Source organism: Calypte anna, chromosome 2, assembly GCF_003957555.1.
Source record: "Calypte anna isolate BGI_N300 chromosome 2, bCalAnn1_v1.p, whole genome shotgun sequence".
NCBI lineage: Eukaryota > Metazoa > Chordata > Aves > Apodiformes > Trochilidae > Calypte > Calypte anna.
Genome location: NC_044245.1, coordinates 149209857 through 149228880, shown reverse-complemented (window position 1 = coordinate 149228880; position 19024 = coordinate 149209857). Strand labels below are relative to the sequence as shown.

The window sequence follows — 19024 nt, the reverse complement described above, 5'->3', positions numbered from 1 at the left end:
AACTGCAGGAATGTGTTTTGAGACATAACAGAAAAGACACTTTTAAAGGAGGTTTTTGGGATGCTGCTGTCTGTGGCTGGAGCTGAGTTGGCCCCCAGGTTGGTGGGACCTGGGGAAAAAAAACATTCACTGCAGGAGAGCTTTGTGCTGAAAAGCTCAGCATTTCCATCATGTAGAACGGAGGGAGCCAGGACGATGCTGTTAAAACTATTTATCACTCCTGAGAGTGGGCAGAAGAATAAATTATATTTAATGTGTTTCAATTACAGCTTTTATTTATCATCTCTGTAAAACTACCAATAAAAAGGAAGCTGACTGCATGCCTGCAACTGGTCAGGAAAGTCAAAAACCATCCAGCCATGGTGGCTGGCAGCTGCCTGCTGAGTTTCCTTCCCATGCAGGAAAGTGCTGCCCACACCAGGGTCCAGTGGTGTCAGTGGAGACATTCCAAACCTGTAGGAAATTGTTCATTTGCCATTAAAAAGAAAAAAAAGGGACCTCTTGAGTTTTCATGTTTCTCTGAACAGAGCTGTAGAGCAAGTGATGGCCTTGAAGGTTTCCTTCTAGAAGGGTTGAGCAATGGATGTGTTGACTTAGATCATTTCAGGAGCTGCATCATGGAGTAAATACTTAACAATGAACACATCTGGATCTACCCAGAGCACCAACCTGGCTATGGGGAAGGCTCAAACCTAGAATTTTGGTCATGGCAAGTCCTATTTCTTTGAAGAACTCATGCAAGACTCAATAAGATGCCTACACATCACTGCTCCTCAAGCCAAGCTCCAAGACTGTGGCTCCACCCCCAGCTCCAGTTCAAAGCCAGGTTCCCCACAAGTAGGCACTGATAATGAACAACTAAATGCTCTTTTTTTGCCAATAGATATTCCTTCTTCTGTTTTAAAGTTCTTTTTGAGTCATTACCATTGTAATGAAGTCCCAGAGGGACAGCAGGACCTTTGCTATGCTCTGAAATGGTGTAGAAATAGTCCATATCCCAAGACTTCCGTATGTATCCCATGACTTCTGTAGATAAGGGGTGTAGAATAGGGGTGGAAAAGAGGTAGTTTTATTTCTAACCTGTTGACATGGAACCACAGGACACCAAGATTAGGTCACCCATGCATGTGGTGATGAGGAGAGCTTGGGGCAGGTTGGGACCAGTGCTGTGACCATATTCACAGATTCTTCCCAGCAAAGAAGGTGGTTCAAAGGTGAGTTTGGGGCAAAGGGTTGGAGGGTTGTAGCACCCTCAGCTACAAAACAGAGCTCACCAAAAAAACAGAGAGAGTGCAAGCTCACATCTCACTGACATCCCCTTTCTTTTTCTCTGATCTGACAAACCTTCTTGGTCTCTTCACCCCTCTGCTCTCCCTGAGGACTGTTGTGGATCACAGTTCTTTAGAAATACAGGTTGTCTGGCATTGCCTTGCCAGAGAGTGCAGAGGAAACTCCCAGGCTAGGAGGGAATCATTTCATCTTTTTTTTTTCCCTCTTTTTCTTTTTTTTTTTTTTTTGATCTTGCTTTCTAACAAAATCCTCTTTACCAGAGTAACCTCTTTGCACAGGGAGATTTTAATTACTAACCCAATTAAGCTCAGTTCTTCTGTTCAAATCAAATCATGCCAGCATTTGATACTTTCTTGAAGACAAACTGAGCAGGTTTATTTTTAACCTTTTTAGCCACCTTTTCCTTCCCTTCCAAATTACCAACTGCAATGAGCCCCTTCTGGTTTTGAACCCTGGCAGGGCTCACTCCCCAAAACTTGCTGTTTCCTTTTGAAAGGAATCAGCCCCTATGGAATGCAAGGAAAAATTTGGGATGGCACACACTGAATCTGAACAAAATCCCCATCACTCTGCAGACACCAGCAGACAACCTGATGCTCAGTTTTAATATGGCAAGGGACAGCTTTGTGGCTGAGCCAGAAGAGAATCTCACCAGGACCTGTTAATTGAGAGGCACAGCTTGTAAGGAGAGGTGATGTCTTTTATTAAAGTGTAGCTGGAAAGAGTGAATATGGTGTCTTCTTTCTGTGTTATCTTCATGCTAAATGAGCTGAAACTTCCACGCTGAAGTGCTTTGGCTTTTATCTTTGTCTTCAGCAGTTTGCAAGGGAGGCTGGGAGGGACTTGGCCTCAACACAGCAGATGCAGCCTCTGAAACATCTGCACCAAAACTTCTCCCTCTGTGTGGAGCTCCAGACTGTCTTTTAGGGAGACACCCTGTTTTATTAGAACTGTCATGAGAGGCTTTTCTGCCTCTGACTGAGATGTTCTCAGAATTAATTACCCTTTTGTTCAAAAATAGAGAGGCCATTACAAGCAGTGGAGTTTAACTCCCAACACCACAGGGACCATTGACTCCACATCAGCAGTTTCATTGGAGGCTTCAACTGAGAGTAAGAAATAAAACCAGTGCAGACATCTTTCTTCTGGCCTCTTTTTAAGATCTGGGAGACAGATAGAAACTTCCCCACTTGCAAGTACTTGCTCCTGCTGTCTTTTTTCACATGAAACTATTTTTTCTCCTGTCCTACACCTCACTTGCTCTTTTTCTCAGGTGGCTGCTTCTTATTCCATTTCTGTAGCTGAGGGTGACATTGGGTAAGGCTCTGACTTGTACATAGACACATCTGTCTGTTTGAAAAATTAAGTTGTGTGCAGGTCTTCTGGAGGCTACGTAAAGGGTAGGAAAACACTGCAACATCCTCAGAACTCAGTTACCTCATGAACTCAAGTTGCTGGTATCAGCTTTTGATATCAAGTCTGGTGACTTTTCCTATTATGACTCCATGGCAAGGAAATGATGAAAACCAAGGATGAACTGGTAGGACTTACCAAACATTCACTGAAATCAGCATGGTCACACTGGCTTGGGAAAGAATTATATTAAGTCCTTGATGTAGGATCCAACTAGGTAACAATCCCTTGTTACTTTCATCTCTCTGAAACAGAACACTCTTTCCAAAAATCCCTGTCATGCAAAGGAAAGTGTGAGGGTTCTGGGGTACATACCAGGACACTTTCTGTCATTGCATTGCTTATACTCTTCCTTGGGGCCTTGGCAAGTTTCTCCACCAAAGAAGGGTCCATAGCACACACGGTCCCGTCTCTGAGTCCCCCCTCCACACGTCGCGGTACAGCTGCCCCACACTCCCCAGGCTTGCCACTTCCCATCCACTGGAGACCAAAAAAAAAAAAAAAAAAAAAAAAAAAAAAGGAAGAAACAGCTTGTCACATCTCAAACTTAATCTACAAGAGAAGGAGAGATGGTCCCAAGGTGAACATTGGAACACAGGCTGAGTAGGAGCATGGCTTGGTGGGAAGGGAGGTCTCCACCTTTGGGTCTTCAATCCTCAAATACACAAATCTTTTAGCTCTTTCCCATTGCTCCAGCCCTTTGAAAAGTGTTCTTGTGTTTCTCCTCAGTATCCTCATCCCCTGGAAAAAAAGAACAACAGTCCTATCTCTTTTCTCAGGCTCAGATTTGGGGCTGTCTTCATGATTACCTCTTCAGGTGGGCAGGGGTTCAACCTGCCTGGCAGCCATGCCCATCAGCTAAAGGCCATCACTTGAGTTTGGTTTGGATGTAGAACATATGTGTGAAAATCAGTCTTCACAGAGAAAGTCTGTCCCAGGGATTTAGAAAGACCACCAGTGTCTTTGGACAAGAAACCATAAAGAAACATCAGCTTCCACACGTTTCCAAGGCACTGTTTTGTGTGCCTCAGAAACAGGTTTGGAAAATGTTGTCTCATTCCTCTTGTACCTTCTCCCAACATCTTTACAGATGGAAATGTTAATTCTTCTATGTGAACAGTGGCATTTATCAAAATGCTACTTCTTTTACATTAACAATGGCATTTATCAAAGTGCTAAAGAAATGTTAATTAGCCCTCACAACAAGCCTGCAAAGTAGGGAAACATTCTCCTCTGCTGCATCACAGATGGGAAACAACAACTCAGTGACAGAACTAGAGCAAGGACCTAAGTCTGCTGACTACTATTTGAGTATAAATTAGGAGTTAACCCATAATTGTGGGTCGAATAACTCCTTCTAGTAGAGCAGGGTCCCCTCTCTCCCTCCCCAAGTAGGAGAAAATTGTCAAAGAGGAACAGCACCATTGTTTAATTTGGTAACACTGTTTGCAGTGGAACACCTGATATCTATCTCTGAAATCAATAGGATAAGATTGTCTAAAGAAGAGTGAGGTCCTTATAGTTTCTATAAGCAGCAAAGAGGGAGTGAGATGCCCAAAGGCCAAAACCTACTAGAGACCATGTAAAAAAAGTCCAATACCTGTTCTAAGTGCTGTTTATTCTCTACTGCAGATGGTGAGGGTAGAGATTCCCTTGAGGAAACATCTATGCCAGGCTGAAGAGCTACTGGCTTCTATTTTTGCCATCTGGAGAGAACAACACTTGTTCACCTGAACATGGTATAAAGAGTTCCTCAAAAAGCTGAGCTGTTTCTGGTTGTTCCTGCTCTCTTGGAAAGGGGTGAAAGACCCTCTCAATCTCAGGGGTCCACTCCTTCTCATCCTATGGTCTAAGAGGTGTGGAGCACTCAGGGGGAATCAATGAATGGGCATGGAGAGAAGCATGGAAAGAAAAATAAGTTGCTGACCAATCTTGAAGGTTCTGAGTAGTTCAAGAATTCTTTCCAGATCAAAATATTTTCCAAAATATTTTCATCTGACCCAATTAGTCCTTTTCCGATGGACTCCCCAAGACTTCTGTAATAAGGGGAGCAAACTGCACCTACAACTCTGTGGGGTTGGTTTAAGACTGATAAACACAGATTTCTGGTGTTAGGTTCACTCTGGTGTCTGCTTCAATTTTCTGTGATTTTCGTGCATGAATTGTCTCTCCTGGAGCCCATGGTCCATGGTATGAAGACATGATTATTCCGAATGAAACAGAATAATCTGTCCACAACAGCAGAGGCAGAAGGAATTACTAGATTCTAGCTGTTGTTGGTAATTTTGTTGTTGCTGTCATTATTTTAAGGCACAACTAGATGAGGACAGGGACAGAGGCATGAATCAAGGCTTCTTTCTGCCAGACCTTGTCATAGATAGAGGTCAAAGCTGTGATACCCTGGTAGTTGCTTCCTTTTTTTTTTGCTTTGATTATAACTAGGAGTGGTGAATTGGTAGGAGGAAAAAAAGAAAAAAAAACAAAACAAAAAAGAGGAGGAAAGCTGAAGCACTGAAAAGGTTTCATTGAGATTTATATATATATTTTTTTTTTTAAACACATGCTGAAAACTATTATTTAAGTTTAAAAAGACAAATTCCCTGTGGGTGATAACTCACCTCTTTGGGGTCTTCTAGAGCATCTGTAGCTATGATTTTGGCTTTCACGGTATCACCCACAACCTCCTTATCACTGCATTACTGGGGAAAACTCTGTTGCCCTTCCCCATAAAAACCAGGAGGGGATTTTTATAAAACTGCCTGGAACTTCAGAGAAAAATGAGCCAAGAAAGAAATCACTGACCTGGGCATTGGCGGAGGAAGCAATCCCTGGTTTCCACCCAGTGTCCCTGGCATTCAGCTCCCCCATAGGAGGGTCCATTGCATTCCCTGGTCCTCTGCTGGGTACCGTTGGAGCAGGAGGCTGAGCAGGAGCTCCAGCTCGACCATTCATTCCAGTTGCCATCCACTGAGTGGCCCAAAGAAAGAAAACAGAGCGGAATGTGAAAACCTCTCCCTCTTGGAAGTAGGGATGTCCAAGAGGCTCCAGACATGGCCAACAAGGGAGGTGATCATGGAGCATAAGAGAGGAGAAGGGACATCAAGCAGAAATGCAAACAACTGCAGCAAAAGCAATTTGTTTTGACCCTCTGCAACCTCCAACTTGTATGTTATGGCCCAACAGGATTAAAGTGCTATAAAAATTTAGGTTTTATGTCCGTACTCCATATAACACCATAAAAGTGGAAATTATTGATATTATGCATTCCAGCACAGAAGTCAAACCTATTAATGTTGCCAATTACAGCATAACATCAAAAGAGAGAACACAGATTGTGTTTTCACTGAAAATTGGGAAGAAATCAATATATTACCATGATATTTCCCATTTTGGGTAATCAGCAATTTTTGAGAGAACTCATTTTTCACCCAAAAACTGCACAAGTCTGAAGGGAGGGAACTTTCCCAAGCACCCAACTGCTCTGTTTTTCATTAAATCATGCACAGAAGCTCCAATCACAGCATTCCTCATGAGAATTTATGCTGCTAGCTGGGGAGCAAAGGTGAGCTCCAACAGGAGACCATGAGCAGAGTTCTCATGTGTGGTCAATGCACTTCTCACATGGTTGAATTAACACTGACAGGCTTGATGTGTCTCTTCACAGCAGTGTCTTTGGTAATTAAATAGAGGAGGGAGGGACAAGAGAGGTTCTGATTAGGAGGAGGTTGGAGAGAAACACAAATACATCTCGTTAGCATGACACTGCAAGGCATCTCCAGGCCTGGCAGTTCCACCCTAATTGGTCCCTGATCAACAGATCCATCACCCAGTCTGCTGTTCCTGGAGCACTTCTTTTTCTCATTAGCAGTGGTCATCATGCTCTGTTTAACTCACTAGCTGCTGGCTCTCACTCATAAAAACAACCTGGATCACTGAAAAATCTGAATTCTATCTCAGGTCACGTTGCTGAAGATTGGGGCTCATTTTCTCTGGCTTTGTTTATCAGTCCAAGAAAAATAGATGCAACCTGGTCCACTGGGTAATCTTCGAGGACTCAAAGAGCCTCAAACAATCCCTGTTGCAGTTGTGTGGCTGAAGCAGCTTTTTGGTTGCAAGCACATTAAAAAAATTCCGAAAAGCATCCAAATGAGCAACTGTTAACTTAGGGCAGGTCACGGGAGCTCAGAAGTTGTGAAAAATCAAGCAGGCAGAAAAGTACATCCAGTAGGTGCTTGTTTTTAACAATCCAACTTGATGTTGCCATCGTGCATAAATCCAAGGCATCATGTCAATACCTATCAATCCCAAGGTGGGGGAATGCAAGAAGTGGTGGCTGAAAGGTGATTCCTCTATGGAAATGATCCAAAATCCCACCAAGTAGATGCTACCAGGTAGGAATTAGATTTTTTGACTGAAGGTGGTGATTCTAGATTCCATGAACTGATGGTGTCTGCCTCTTATTATCATTCCTCTATGTCGGAAAAGTGAGATTACATTTACCTTATAAAAAAACTTTAATTTAACAAAAAAGTTGGATTTACAAACTCCTACCTGCAGCTGTGGCAGTGGTGATTCAAAGTTTACCACAGCTGAGTGTGTCTGGAGTTGGGAAAATTAGGGACAGCCACTCCCACAAATTGCTCATTCAGTGGAGGATAGAGAACAGGTAATTAATTACCTTTGAGACGAGAGCTTATTATTAATGGGTTTCTAATTTTAAAGATGGTTGAAAAATAGAGAAGCAGAGATGGCTGTGTTGCTCCTCCAGCCACGTGTGTTGATGTAGAAGTATCTCTTGGGCAGGATGCTGAGGGTTTTCCATCACAACCAGAGCTCGGTGTCATTGTCACACAGCAGCTTGAGTCTATAAAAATCTTTATTGGAGTCTCTTTGGGACAGTCTACACATAGACCAGCATTGTTCTCCACCTTTTCTCATTCTCCCAAGGACTTGGGGCTCAGCCTGGGATATCTACTGAAGGAACAAAAACTCCATTGTCCCTACAGCAGAATGCTGTTATCTGTTGTAGCAATAAATCCTCAGAATGGGGCAGCAAGAAGAGATGACTGTTGTGTCAAGAGCTGAGCATCACCCATTGTTGTCCTTCAATGAGTCCCCAGAACCACAATTTGACCCTGCAAAGCCACTATTTGCCTTTGTGGCATTAATTAGAGCTGAAGTCTTGAACCTGGGCTGCCTATCTTTTCCACCACTGCTTTTTCTTTTTCTTCTCTCTGAGGTGTCTTCACAAATTTATTTGTATTTGAATTAATTATGGATCACTGTTAACTCAGGGTATGCTTTGTCACCCCAAAAATCCCAGGTCTAGCTTCTTCTATTTGCTTTTTGGTTGGTTTTGGTGTTGGGTTTTTTGTTTTTTGTTTTTGTTTGAGCTTTTTTGTGTGTTTTTTATTGTTTGTTTGGTTTGGTTTGGTTTTTTTTTTTTTTTTTTTTTTTTAATTACATAATCAATTTGGTATCTGGGACATCCTTATTCTGAATAGAGTCTCCTGGATTGCAGCCAGAAATCCAAGTCTAGTTTTTATTTTTTTCTGGGGGGGGAAGAAACTGAATAGGGAATTCCAGGAGGTTTCTCATCAACGTTTTCACAAAAATTCTCATCATTTCCACTGTTCCTCTCTTCCTCCAGGGACATCATCACGTTTCACAACATTTCTCAGTAAACTGGAAAAATTCCAGTTGTATTAACCTGGGGGAGGTGTTGGGGGGGACATAGGGGTAGGATATGGAGATTGTTGGGTGGCTTCCTCATCTTCAGGTCATGCTCATTAGGACACCCTGAGTTAAGTTAATGAGGACTCTGTGGTAAACCCAGAGCCTGTGCTCTTCAAGGGAAGAAAGCCACAGGAGCTCGAGTGGATTTCCAGTGGTAAAAGCTACTTCATCTTGAGGTTTCCTTTTTAGTGTTTCAAAGCAAAATTTGGGGAGAGACATTTGGGATTGAAACCTTGGTGTAGGGAATAGGCCCTTAAAGTATAAAAATATGTCATGGGAGGCTTTCCAGGATCTCTTAATCTATCTCAGCAGCCGAAGCAGGATTGGGTACAGAGAGAATTTGCATATATAGTGAATTAATGTTCATATATTGCTAACAAGTAAAGCTACTAGTTAATTCCAGCATAAAACCAAACCAAGCTGAACAAAATAACTTGATAAACCATCAACTGGAGATAACATGTAAGAAGCTTAAGATGGTCTTGGATGTCCTCTATAATGTGTCCTCTGAAAGTTATTACACTGAGCAAATCTGAACCTAAGACAATGCCCAGCTGAATAACCCCAGAAAGCACCTCCAGGTTGTTCCTTCAATGTGTCCTCTCCTTTTTGAGGATGAATTTTAGGACTGAAGAATCAGGAGAGGACTTGATTCAGCTGAGGCAACAGCAACTTCACTCCAGGAGCCATGTGGGGGCATCTTTGAAGAGGAGGAGACCTGCTGGAGGGAAAGCTCTGAATCTCTAACTGCCTTACCTGGGCAAAGTGCAATATTGCAGAACTTTGTTTGCTTCTCAGGGCCCTCGCAGGGGTTTCCACCAAATTGGGGGGGTTTGCAAGTCCGGGTCCGATCCCTGTATCCTCTCCCACAGGTGGAAGAGCACAAGCTCCAAGGAGACCACTCATCCCAAGTGCCATGCACTGCAACCAAAGCAGAAGAAGTCAGGTTCCTGTCTGAAGAAGGTCTAAAAAAAGTGGATTAGTGCACAAAGCACAGCATCTCCCCACTCAGAATGAGCAGCATGTGGGAAGGCCAAGAAGAAACAACCCAAAGGATACAAGAGGGACAACACACATTTTTTTTAATCTTTTGGTGTTGAGCCCAAGGGTCTGCTCTTTTCCAATCTATTTGAAATAAATCACAACGTATTTTTAATTGACCTTAATTTGTCAGATTTTTGAGGCAAGAGAAAAGGGAATTTTAGGGAGGCAAAAATTACCTCCAGCAAAACACAGAATCCCACCACACTTGGGGAAGCAGCATCACCATCATTCTGTTATGATTTGCTCCTCTTTCCCTCCCTTAACTTGCTTCTTTAATTGAATTTTCAAAGGTTGCAGCACTTTCAAGCTCTCAGTAAAGCTGTAGTCTGGCTACTGATTCCTATCATATGTCAGTGACACCACAGGGGCAAAACTAGGGAGACTTGGAAGAATAAAATGGGATGGGCAACATGCTCCTAATGGTGCTCAAGCCATCACTGGTAACTCCTGGAATTAGACATCTAAAGCCTTCTAATCTATATTAATCTAATCTTCTCTGATCTAATCTAATCTAGTCTGGCCAGGTTATTTATGGAAGTTTAGTCACTGTAATCTCTAGAGACCAAATGTTACAAGAATGTACCCATCTCTCTTAAGGGACTTCATCCCTTCCAGCTTTACCAGAGAAAAGCTAATGCAAAATCAATAATTCCTCAGAAAAAAGAAATAATAAATACAGGTACTTTTTCAGTCCTCCATCAGTTGCTAACAGTGGCTGATCCATCAGTATCAGGAAAGGCTGTTTAAACCAAGGGTTTTGCAACCTAGGAAATGCAGGAAGGACAGGAAAACATCTTGGTGGTTTCACCATTGCAAGACTGGTTTTGAGCTATGACATTGGTGCTCTAGGGTTGTGCATAACAAAACTGTTTAATAAAGTCTTCAAAATATTGTCCAAACTCCCTAGACTGCATTTTTTTCATCAAAATTGTGGAAAAAGGAGTATGAAAACAGGCATGATGGTTGGCTCAGTTCATAAGCATGCCAGCAGTCTGAGGATTTTGTGCTGATTTTGCATGGGTATGCTCAGTGTTGACATCTGAGCAACTGCAAGTGTTGACTGGTGCTTGTCTTCCCCAGTCTGCCCCATGCTTGGAAATCCCCCAAAAGGCACATGTCACTCAGATATGCTGTGTTTATTGCCTTTAGATGGCATTTAGATAGATTTAGATAGTCCTTACCATAACAAAAAAAAAGTTTCCATCTATTGGTGCTTGGTCTAGCAAGAGTTTGTGGATGAGGCTCATACAAACCTTGCATCTTATAAACCTCATATAAATCTTACATAAACAATAAAAAATGATATTACAAGGGTTGGACCAGATGATTCCAACCTAGCACAAACATCTTACATAAACAATAAAAAAATAACATTACAAGGGTTGAACTAGATGATTCCAACCTAGCGTTCTATGATTCTTCAAGGTAAAAGAAAAAAAAAAAAAAAAAAGAAGAAGAAACAAAACACATCTCCCTCCAAGAGTAAATATCCCAGTGGGAATATCACAGCCCTCCATACATCTTCCTTCCCCTCCTACCCACACGTACATGGAGCATTCAGCCCACCTGGGCACACGGCAGAGTTGTTGCACTGTCTCTGCTCCCGGAGAGGGCCACTGCACTGAGTGCTGTAGGAAGACGACACACAGAACCTGGTCCTGGTTTGCCAACCCTCCCCACAGGTGGTGGAACACACACTCCACGGGGACCATTCCTCTGCTGCGGGGTCACCTGTGAGGGTTGGAGCAGAAGGTGAGGATGTGGCATCCATGGGAATCCCAGGAAATTCTTCCCAAGTTGCGCTTCACCTCTTCCTGGTGAACCGCGAGGATGGGCACCACGTGGGGTGTGACAGCAAGGATGCAAGGGGATTGGTGAGGATATGTGAGGGTTGACAGTGGGATAAAAGGTTTTTTTGAGGGTTGTTTTGTAGAGTTGTAACTCACACGCTGAAAAAAAAAAATAAAAAAAATAGGGAAGGACACTCTGGGAGCATTACGGACAGGGCAGGTTCTACCATTAATGACAACATGGTACAGCAGACCCATGTGAGCGAAAATACTCATTAAGGAACAGTGATTAGATAGCTATGGTAATTATAAGGGGTTATAATAATAAGGGTTCAAATCCTTTTCTTGATTTCTCACAGGTTAGATTGGCAGAGGAGGAACAAACAAAACAGAAGATGACAGGGCCTGAGAAGGATATTGGCTGAAGTAATCCCACAGAGCTTTCTCTTGACATCTGCACCTGAGAATGTGACACAGAACAAGGAATACTATTCCTTGGCATCATATTTTCCTTATCAGCTGCTTGCCTGATGGGATAGTATTGGAAAGACAACTAAAAACATCCCATTGGAAAAGAGAAGGGAGGGAATGAGATATATTCCCTTTGTCATTAAGATGCCTGCAAACAGATGGTCAACAGGGGTTGTTTAGGCTGGGCCACAGTATCTAGGTAAGTCACCAGAAGTGCAAGGAAGCAGTAGTTTTTCACTAGTTTTCATAGGCATTATTCTATCCTTTAGAAAATGCCTTTGTACCCTAGGTGAAAAAAAAATAATTTTGCTTTGATTCTTTGGATTAAGCTCTTCATTGTTTGAGTTCTCAGATTTTTAATGGATTGATAATAATTACATATTAGAACACAACATTTAATGGATATAATACACAGGCACAAATATACACCAGCACACCTTTGAAGATGAATAATAGAGATCATAACCTTCTAGTAGCAAGTTCTGAGCATCAGACTGCACCATGTCACATCCTAACCAGATGAATCTGGCAGACCATGGGTGCCATAAGGAGGATCACACTGCACTGGGTGCAGAAGGTGAAAATAACTTCTGTGGTTGGACAACCCGAGCTGCACCCAGCACTTGGATGAGTTTTCCCACACCACTGTGTTTCCAAAGAAAACTGGACAGTGGTGGACTCGCTATTGAGTCGAACAGATGCAAAAATGGAACATGGAAGGAACTCCAAAACTGAGCTGCTACAACTTGAGATCTCAGCCTCTTTGTAGGACAGTGAAGGTTATAAAGCAGCTGTGTGAAAGTCAATGTCAGTACAGGAACTTTGATGGGGACTGGAAGGGTTAGAGACCACCAGACTGCCCACTACTGCCTAAAACATTCCCTGTCTGACTTTTTCTTCCAAGTGGTGCATTTATTTACTAGTGTCTTAAGGGGAGTTTCCTCCATGCAATGAAATTTTATGCAGTGTTTTTCAGGTGCTGGGTGCTCCCATCAACCTGCTTGTGGGGATTTTTGGTCATTATTGATGTTATTCCTGACGTGTCATGTGCTTTAACACATCTGTTTTGGGTGTCTCCAGCCATGCAGGCAGTTGGAAGTCAAAATATGCTCACTAACTGGAGATGTACAGACCTTTTGAAGGGGGTAAGCATAGGAGAAGATCTGTCCTTGAAGCAAAATGGACAGACTTCCACTCCATTTATCATTTACAGACTGGACTTAGAAAGAGGTGGAGGTAGGGGTGAGTTTTTCTCCACCTCCTCTGTGCCATTGCATGAGGTGCAACTGATTTTGTTCATTAAGCCAAAGTTGCTCAATACTCCTTCCCTTTGGTTTTGTGTTTTGTTTCTACCCCTCTGCTTCCAGTTTGACAAATGTTAGAGAGCTTTGGTCTTTCTTGGGTATGTGTAAGAGATGGTGTGTAGTTTGAGGCTCTGGAGCCTCATTTTCTCCTCTTTCTCATGTCTTAGGGCTGCTGGCACATGGAGATCTGCAGTTCCTTGATAATTTTGCTGCCTTTCCAGTAACAAACTCAACTGGTTCTGTCAGACAGTAGGTTACCTTTTGGTACCATCACTTCAACATTTGCCATGCAGAGTGGCCAAGACTCTAGAAGTTCCTTCTTTGGCCCACAGATCCCAACCATTCCTGCAACCTCTTCTTTATGGATGCTGCACTGACAACCCATGACTCAGAGTGCTCAAAGAGCATCCTCCCATCAACCCTGAGCAACCTCCCCAGCACTTCATGAAGCATTGGGTTCCTCAGTTGCAGAGAGACAAAATCTTTTGGTGGTCAAAGGCCAAAAAGTCTTTCTGAGATGCCAGAGGTGGGACAGGGTAAATCTGCAGAAGTGCAGTGGCCTCCTTCATCAGAAACTTGGAGATTCTGCCATCCCACCACCTCTCCTCTCAGACTTAGCTGTGGTTTTGCAACCCACTTAATCAGGTATGAGTTACTGGTGTACTTTGGCATCTTTAAACCAGTTGACACCACTTCTGTCTCCTTCCTTCTCATTATTTTTGGCCTTTCCCCTTTCACAGTAGAAATATCTACAGTTAGAAGTAAACCTCCTCAGTCACCATGTCTCATATTTAACCAGTTCCCTGGCTTCTGAATCTATAATATAGTTTATTTTCCAAGTTCTGGTTGTTCCTTTGGGTTTGGTATTGCTTTGAACTAAGCAATTTATCTTATTTTACTGGGGCATTATGGCAAGTCCAGGCTCAAACCTTGTAGAAAATCAACTGATTTTCGAACAATACTTGACCCAGTCCTGAGAAGCTCTCAGGCATCAGGACAAGCTCTCTCATTCAGAATATTGCCCATCAACAAAACTATGGATGAGAATAATCCCTGCAGCCCTGTGGGTCAGGCTGCAGAAAATACAAATTTCTGCATATGATGTCTTCAAATTATTTAGCCCTGAAGTAGATCCTGCCTTTTTTTGTGATGAGGGCAAGAAGTCTACCATGCTCATCAAGTCTGAAAGTCTCCTAGGACAGTACTGCCTTATAATTAGACCTACCAGAGATGAAATCCACCAAATTGGTCTTCACCATCCAGAAGACAAGGAGTCACACACTGCCCTTCATCATGACTGATGCCTGCACAGGTGTCTCTGCAGAACTGACCTATGATGCTCCAAACTATCTTGGGGATTAACAAGAGTTTCCCAAAGGTTTTTGCAGTGATGAGGACTTTCAGGGAGGAAGATGGCCCTTTTCAGGGTCTTTGCAGCACTTCTACTGCAGCTGGGGAGAGCCCAGCAGGTGCTGCAGAAGGAGACACATTGGGCATCACTCCATGGGGACAGAGGACATCAATCTTTTTCCAGCTCCTGGCCAGCCCTGAGACTAACTGAGTTGTCCTTACAGAAAGCTCAGCTGGCTGCAGGTTCCCCACCACTGCCTGCAGCTTCTCTAGGACACTTCTTGCCTTGGCACTGATGTAGAGACACATCACTGTCATTCCTCTGCCAGGACCTCTTTTTTTTTTTTTTTTTTTATTTGATTTTGGCATCATCTGTCAATCTGACATCCCACCACATGCAAGCCACTTTTCTGCTCACATCTTGCTGCTGGCAAAGGCCACCTGAGCCAAGGTGGCCCCGTGCCAGAGACCTGCTGGGCTGAATCTTGCTCTGGTGCTGGGAGAGACAAGAGGGCAACCAGCAACCATGCCAGAACCTATGGGCCACCAGGACCTGGACACTAGGGCTGTGGAGGGTTGGCAGGAGAAAATATTAGTCATCACTTGGGTAGGGTTATTCTCTCAAGTCCTTTTGGGATCAGCTTTTTAGTGGGTTGGTTTTTTTCTTTTTTCTTTTTTTTGTTTTTTTTGTATTTCCTATTTTTTCAGGTCTTGAGTGGATGTTACATGGCTTCTTTCCTATGAATTGTGTTCATTTAAAAAGCTGATGTCATCCTGGGGTGCATGACATAGTGTGTGGCAGGCAGGTCAAGGGAGGTTCTCCTCCCCCTTTACTTTGCCCTGGTGAGGCAATATCTGGGGTATCATACCCAGTTTTGTTTTCCTGGTTGAAAAAGGACAGGGAAATCCTGGAGAGGGTGCAGGAAAGGGGGTTGTTGATGGATAGGGGAGGAGAACATTTCTCTTATGAAGAAAGGCTGAGGGGGTTGGATCTTTTTAGTCTGGAGAAGAGAAGGCTGAGGGAGGATCTTATCAACATTTATAAATACTTATATTTATAAGGGTGGGTGTCAGGAAGGTGGGGGTAGTGGTACCAGTGGTACCCAGTGACAGAAGAGGAGGTAAGGGGCACAAACGTGAACATAGGAAGTTCTGTCTAAAGACAGAGAGGGGCTTCTTCACTTTGAGGACAGCAGAACACTGGCACAGGCTGCCCAGAGAGGTGGCGAAGACTCCATCTCTGGAGACATTCAAAACCCCACCTGGCTGCCATCCTGTGCAAAGCTGCTCTTCCAGGAGGGTTGGACTAGATGGTCTCCAGAGGTCCAACCTCTCACATTCTGTCATTCTGTGAGTCTGTGTAACTGCTAAGGAAGATGTGGGCTTTACTTTGGCATCCCCACCTAAAATTTTCTTCTGAATCCTTTCTTGGGTGGGTCCCTTGGCTTTACATCTCCGTTCTGATTTAAAAAAAAACCAAACTTGGCTGCAGTTGTTGCTGCAGGGCAGAGGGAGGAATGTGTCAAGCTTCCAGCAGGATATTCCATACTTCCCAGCCCATGCTGCCCTCAGAGACGCCACAGCCCAAGTCACTGCCACAGCAGTGCCTACCATGGCAGGGAATCAATAGAGATGTTCCTGAGCCCAGATGCAGTATCCAGCTGCAGAGTACAAAGAAATGCCAAGCTACAAACCTGGTGGCTGAGCTACAGACTGGAACAAAGCACTGGGGAACCACCTGGGGCCAGGAAGAACAGGAGACACTGGAGGCATCACCAGACCTGCTTTGGAATGTCTTCTCTTTCCCCAGTTTGGACACCAGGTTATAGTGGTGCAAACCCTCTCTCCTGAAGCCTGCTGGTCCTTGAGGCAGCAGAGCTGCTCCCACTGGAGGAAGCAGGTTCAGTGCAGGGCAGCAAGGAAATTCAGACTGGTTTTGGCTTCATGTTGAAAGCCCCAGCCCCAGCCACTACCTGATCAGCCCCAGAACCTTCACACCACTCAGCTTTCTGGTGTTCTTCACTGCTGCACACTCCAGTCCTTCTGGGTTGGATGGAACACAGCTAATTTACACCAGAATATGATCTGGTCTCCTTTATAATCTATTTCACAGCTCTAGCACTACAAATCACCCATATGAAGCCTCTCTAGGACATAAACTGTTTTCAAGGTCACTGGTTTTAACCAGGGCCAACACACCTCACTTTTTTGCAAGCCCTCTGATGTATTGAGCTCCCTCCACAATAGGCAGCTGTGCAAGGAGAGCTCAAAACCTCTCCAAATTGGACCTTCCCAGGCCACACTCTCTGAGTAAAATGCACTTTGCCCAGGGAAATAGTTGAGCATCCCTGGAGATATTCAAGGTGAGGCTTGATGAGGCTCTGAGCACCCTGCTTTGGCTGAGGGTGTCCTAGATCCTTTAGAGGTCACTTCCAACCCAAATTATTCAATGATTCTGTGATTCTATAATGTCTACCTGCATCACATGTATAATCACATTATTATGTATGTGATGTAATAATGTGATTATTGCACCCTCCACCCTTCTGCTTCAGGAAACGTCTGCTTCAGAACCTACCAAAAGCAAGAACAACACTAAAGAAGCAGTGATAGAGAAAAGACCTCCTGCTCTGTCCCCATCATGTCCTGCACACCTCCACCTACAGCCAACAGAGAGGCAAGGAAAATCACCTGCTGATTCCCATGCTGGCATGGAAATCAGCAAAGAGCACAGTAAGGTCAGCTTTGGCTTAATGAACCACGACTGTTTGGGTAGTTGAGCCCAAGCAGTGACTTAGAAGTAGGCAGAGTGATGAGAAGCAGTCTGTGAGCTCCATGGTTTTGTTAGGGCTTTGCCTCTAACCCTTTTTGCCTCCTATGTTGTTCCAGCAACAACAAAAAGCCCTCTAGAGCAACAGGATGGGACCAAACTGGGAGACAACCAGTTTGCTCAGCAAGGAACTCCTCGGATGAGCCCACACTAACCTGGGGGGGAAAGAATTGGTTAGTTGGGTCATGGCAACAGCAAAGCAAAGTCAATGAAGTCAAGCCCAGCCAGGGAAATGGACGGAGCAGGCAGTGGTGCCAGCTCCAGAAGCTTCTGTGGTAGGGCAGAGCTTACCTATTTGGGGTGCAGGATACCCGTAGTGCTGCAGCTCCTCTGTGTCCTCTCGTTTTCTGTTATCTGTGGACCTCAGCGATTGGCTTCTGGAATTATAGCGTCCATTGGCTATGGCAAGGTAATTGGGTCATGTGAATACACCTTGGTTCACTCTGCAAGATCTTTCACTACACAGGTTACACGTATGAACAACAGTGACCTGACACGTTCGCTTGACACGACCCCCTGCTTTCCAACCCCAGCACCCCTGGCCACCAGCTGTCCCCAGAGGATTTAACACCCAGCCAGTCTGCAAGATTTTGGGCTGGTTGGCAGCTCCACCACTTTTTTTTTTTTGCTCAGTACAACTTGGGACTGTGCAGAATATGATCCCTTAGGTCTGGTCCTTAGTCCAGTGCAGTGATTTCCCAGGGTGTCCCTGCTCCTTGCTCTATTTGTGGAGGATTTGGCCTGTTCAGATGTGCTGGCAATGGAGCATCCCATCCCTAGCATCTATGCTGATGACTGGCAGCATTTTTTTTGATGGAAAACTTGCAACCAACGTCTGCTTAGCAATGCTCTGTAAACAGAAAAAAGCTGAGTGGAGCAGGCAGGTGATGGCAGGTGAAAAAGAAAGGGAGCACTCAGAAGAATATCTCTTTTACAGACCCTAGCAACAAAGAGGGATGAAGGTTTGGCATCAACAAAGTGATTTGTTTACCAACAAAGCTGTATCTGGGCAACTCAGGTGGAAGAGTGATGCTCTTGACCCTACTGTCCTGCCTGCAAATCTTCCACTGAAGACCAAGATGTTGAGCTCAGGAGGTAAAAATGCATCCACTGTAAAGAAAAGGCATTGAACTCCTGACTGACAGGTACCACCCCTCCTCTTGCCAAACCCACACTTCTGCCAGCTTTGTGTTTGCACCCCGAGAGGGTCAGCCCTGCCTCCCTTAAAGGGGAAACGAAGCATCCATTTTCCATGGTGTGTTGCAACCCTGACACATGCCCTCCCTAGAAGAAAACAAAAAAGAGAAACAACCAAATAGCAACCAACTTCCTCCCAGCAATGCTGGGAATCAGGAGACCTCAGCTGTCTCTGCCAAAGTCATCCAAAATAGCAGAGAGCAGAGCTGAGATTGAGTAATCTGTGATCTGGCAACCAATTTGTTTCCAAACAGCAAGTACCAGACAGAGGATCTTTTTCCCCAAGGAGGTAAAACACTCAAGCATCTCTTTCAAGAAGTACAAACTGCCAAGAAATGAACTGGTGACAAATTTGATCCTGGAACCCTGAGAAAATTAATAAAGGTTAATGAAGCTTCAGTGTGGTGGCAGGAATCTTTATTGCCATCCAAAAAGGGAAAGCAGAGGAGGGAGAAGAATGATTCAGAGAGTCCCTGCCAGGAGCCAGACGTTATGTTCAGTAGCTTGGTTCATGGAAGAGGCCCATCTACTTTGTGAAATTATCTTTTTTCCATTACTGTTGCCTTAAAACAGGACTTAAGAAACCTAGGAACTGATTA

At 44.0% G+C, this 19024-nt stretch overlaps 1 protein-coding gene across 1 annotated transcript in view; it reads right to left on the bottom strand.

Annotated features, from left to right (window-relative positions):
- Window positions 1–19024, bottom strand: part of ADGRB1 (adhesion G protein-coupled receptor B1) — a 223264-nt gene that overhangs the window by 143358 nt on the left and 60882 nt on the right. Inside the window, exons 3-7 of the mRNA XM_030445190.1 lie at window positions 17520–17627; window positions 11050–11214; window positions 9198–9360; window positions 5506–5681; window positions 3019–3183 (exon numbers count right to left, since the gene is read on the bottom strand). Of these exons, the coding sequence (XP_030301050.1) occupies window positions 3019–3183; window positions 5506–5681; window positions 9198–9360; window positions 11050–11214; window positions 17520–17627 (777 nt within the window). The remainder of the gene's footprint in view (window positions 1–3018; window positions 3184–5505; window positions 5682–9197; window positions 9361–11049; window positions 11215–17519; window positions 17628–19024) is intronic.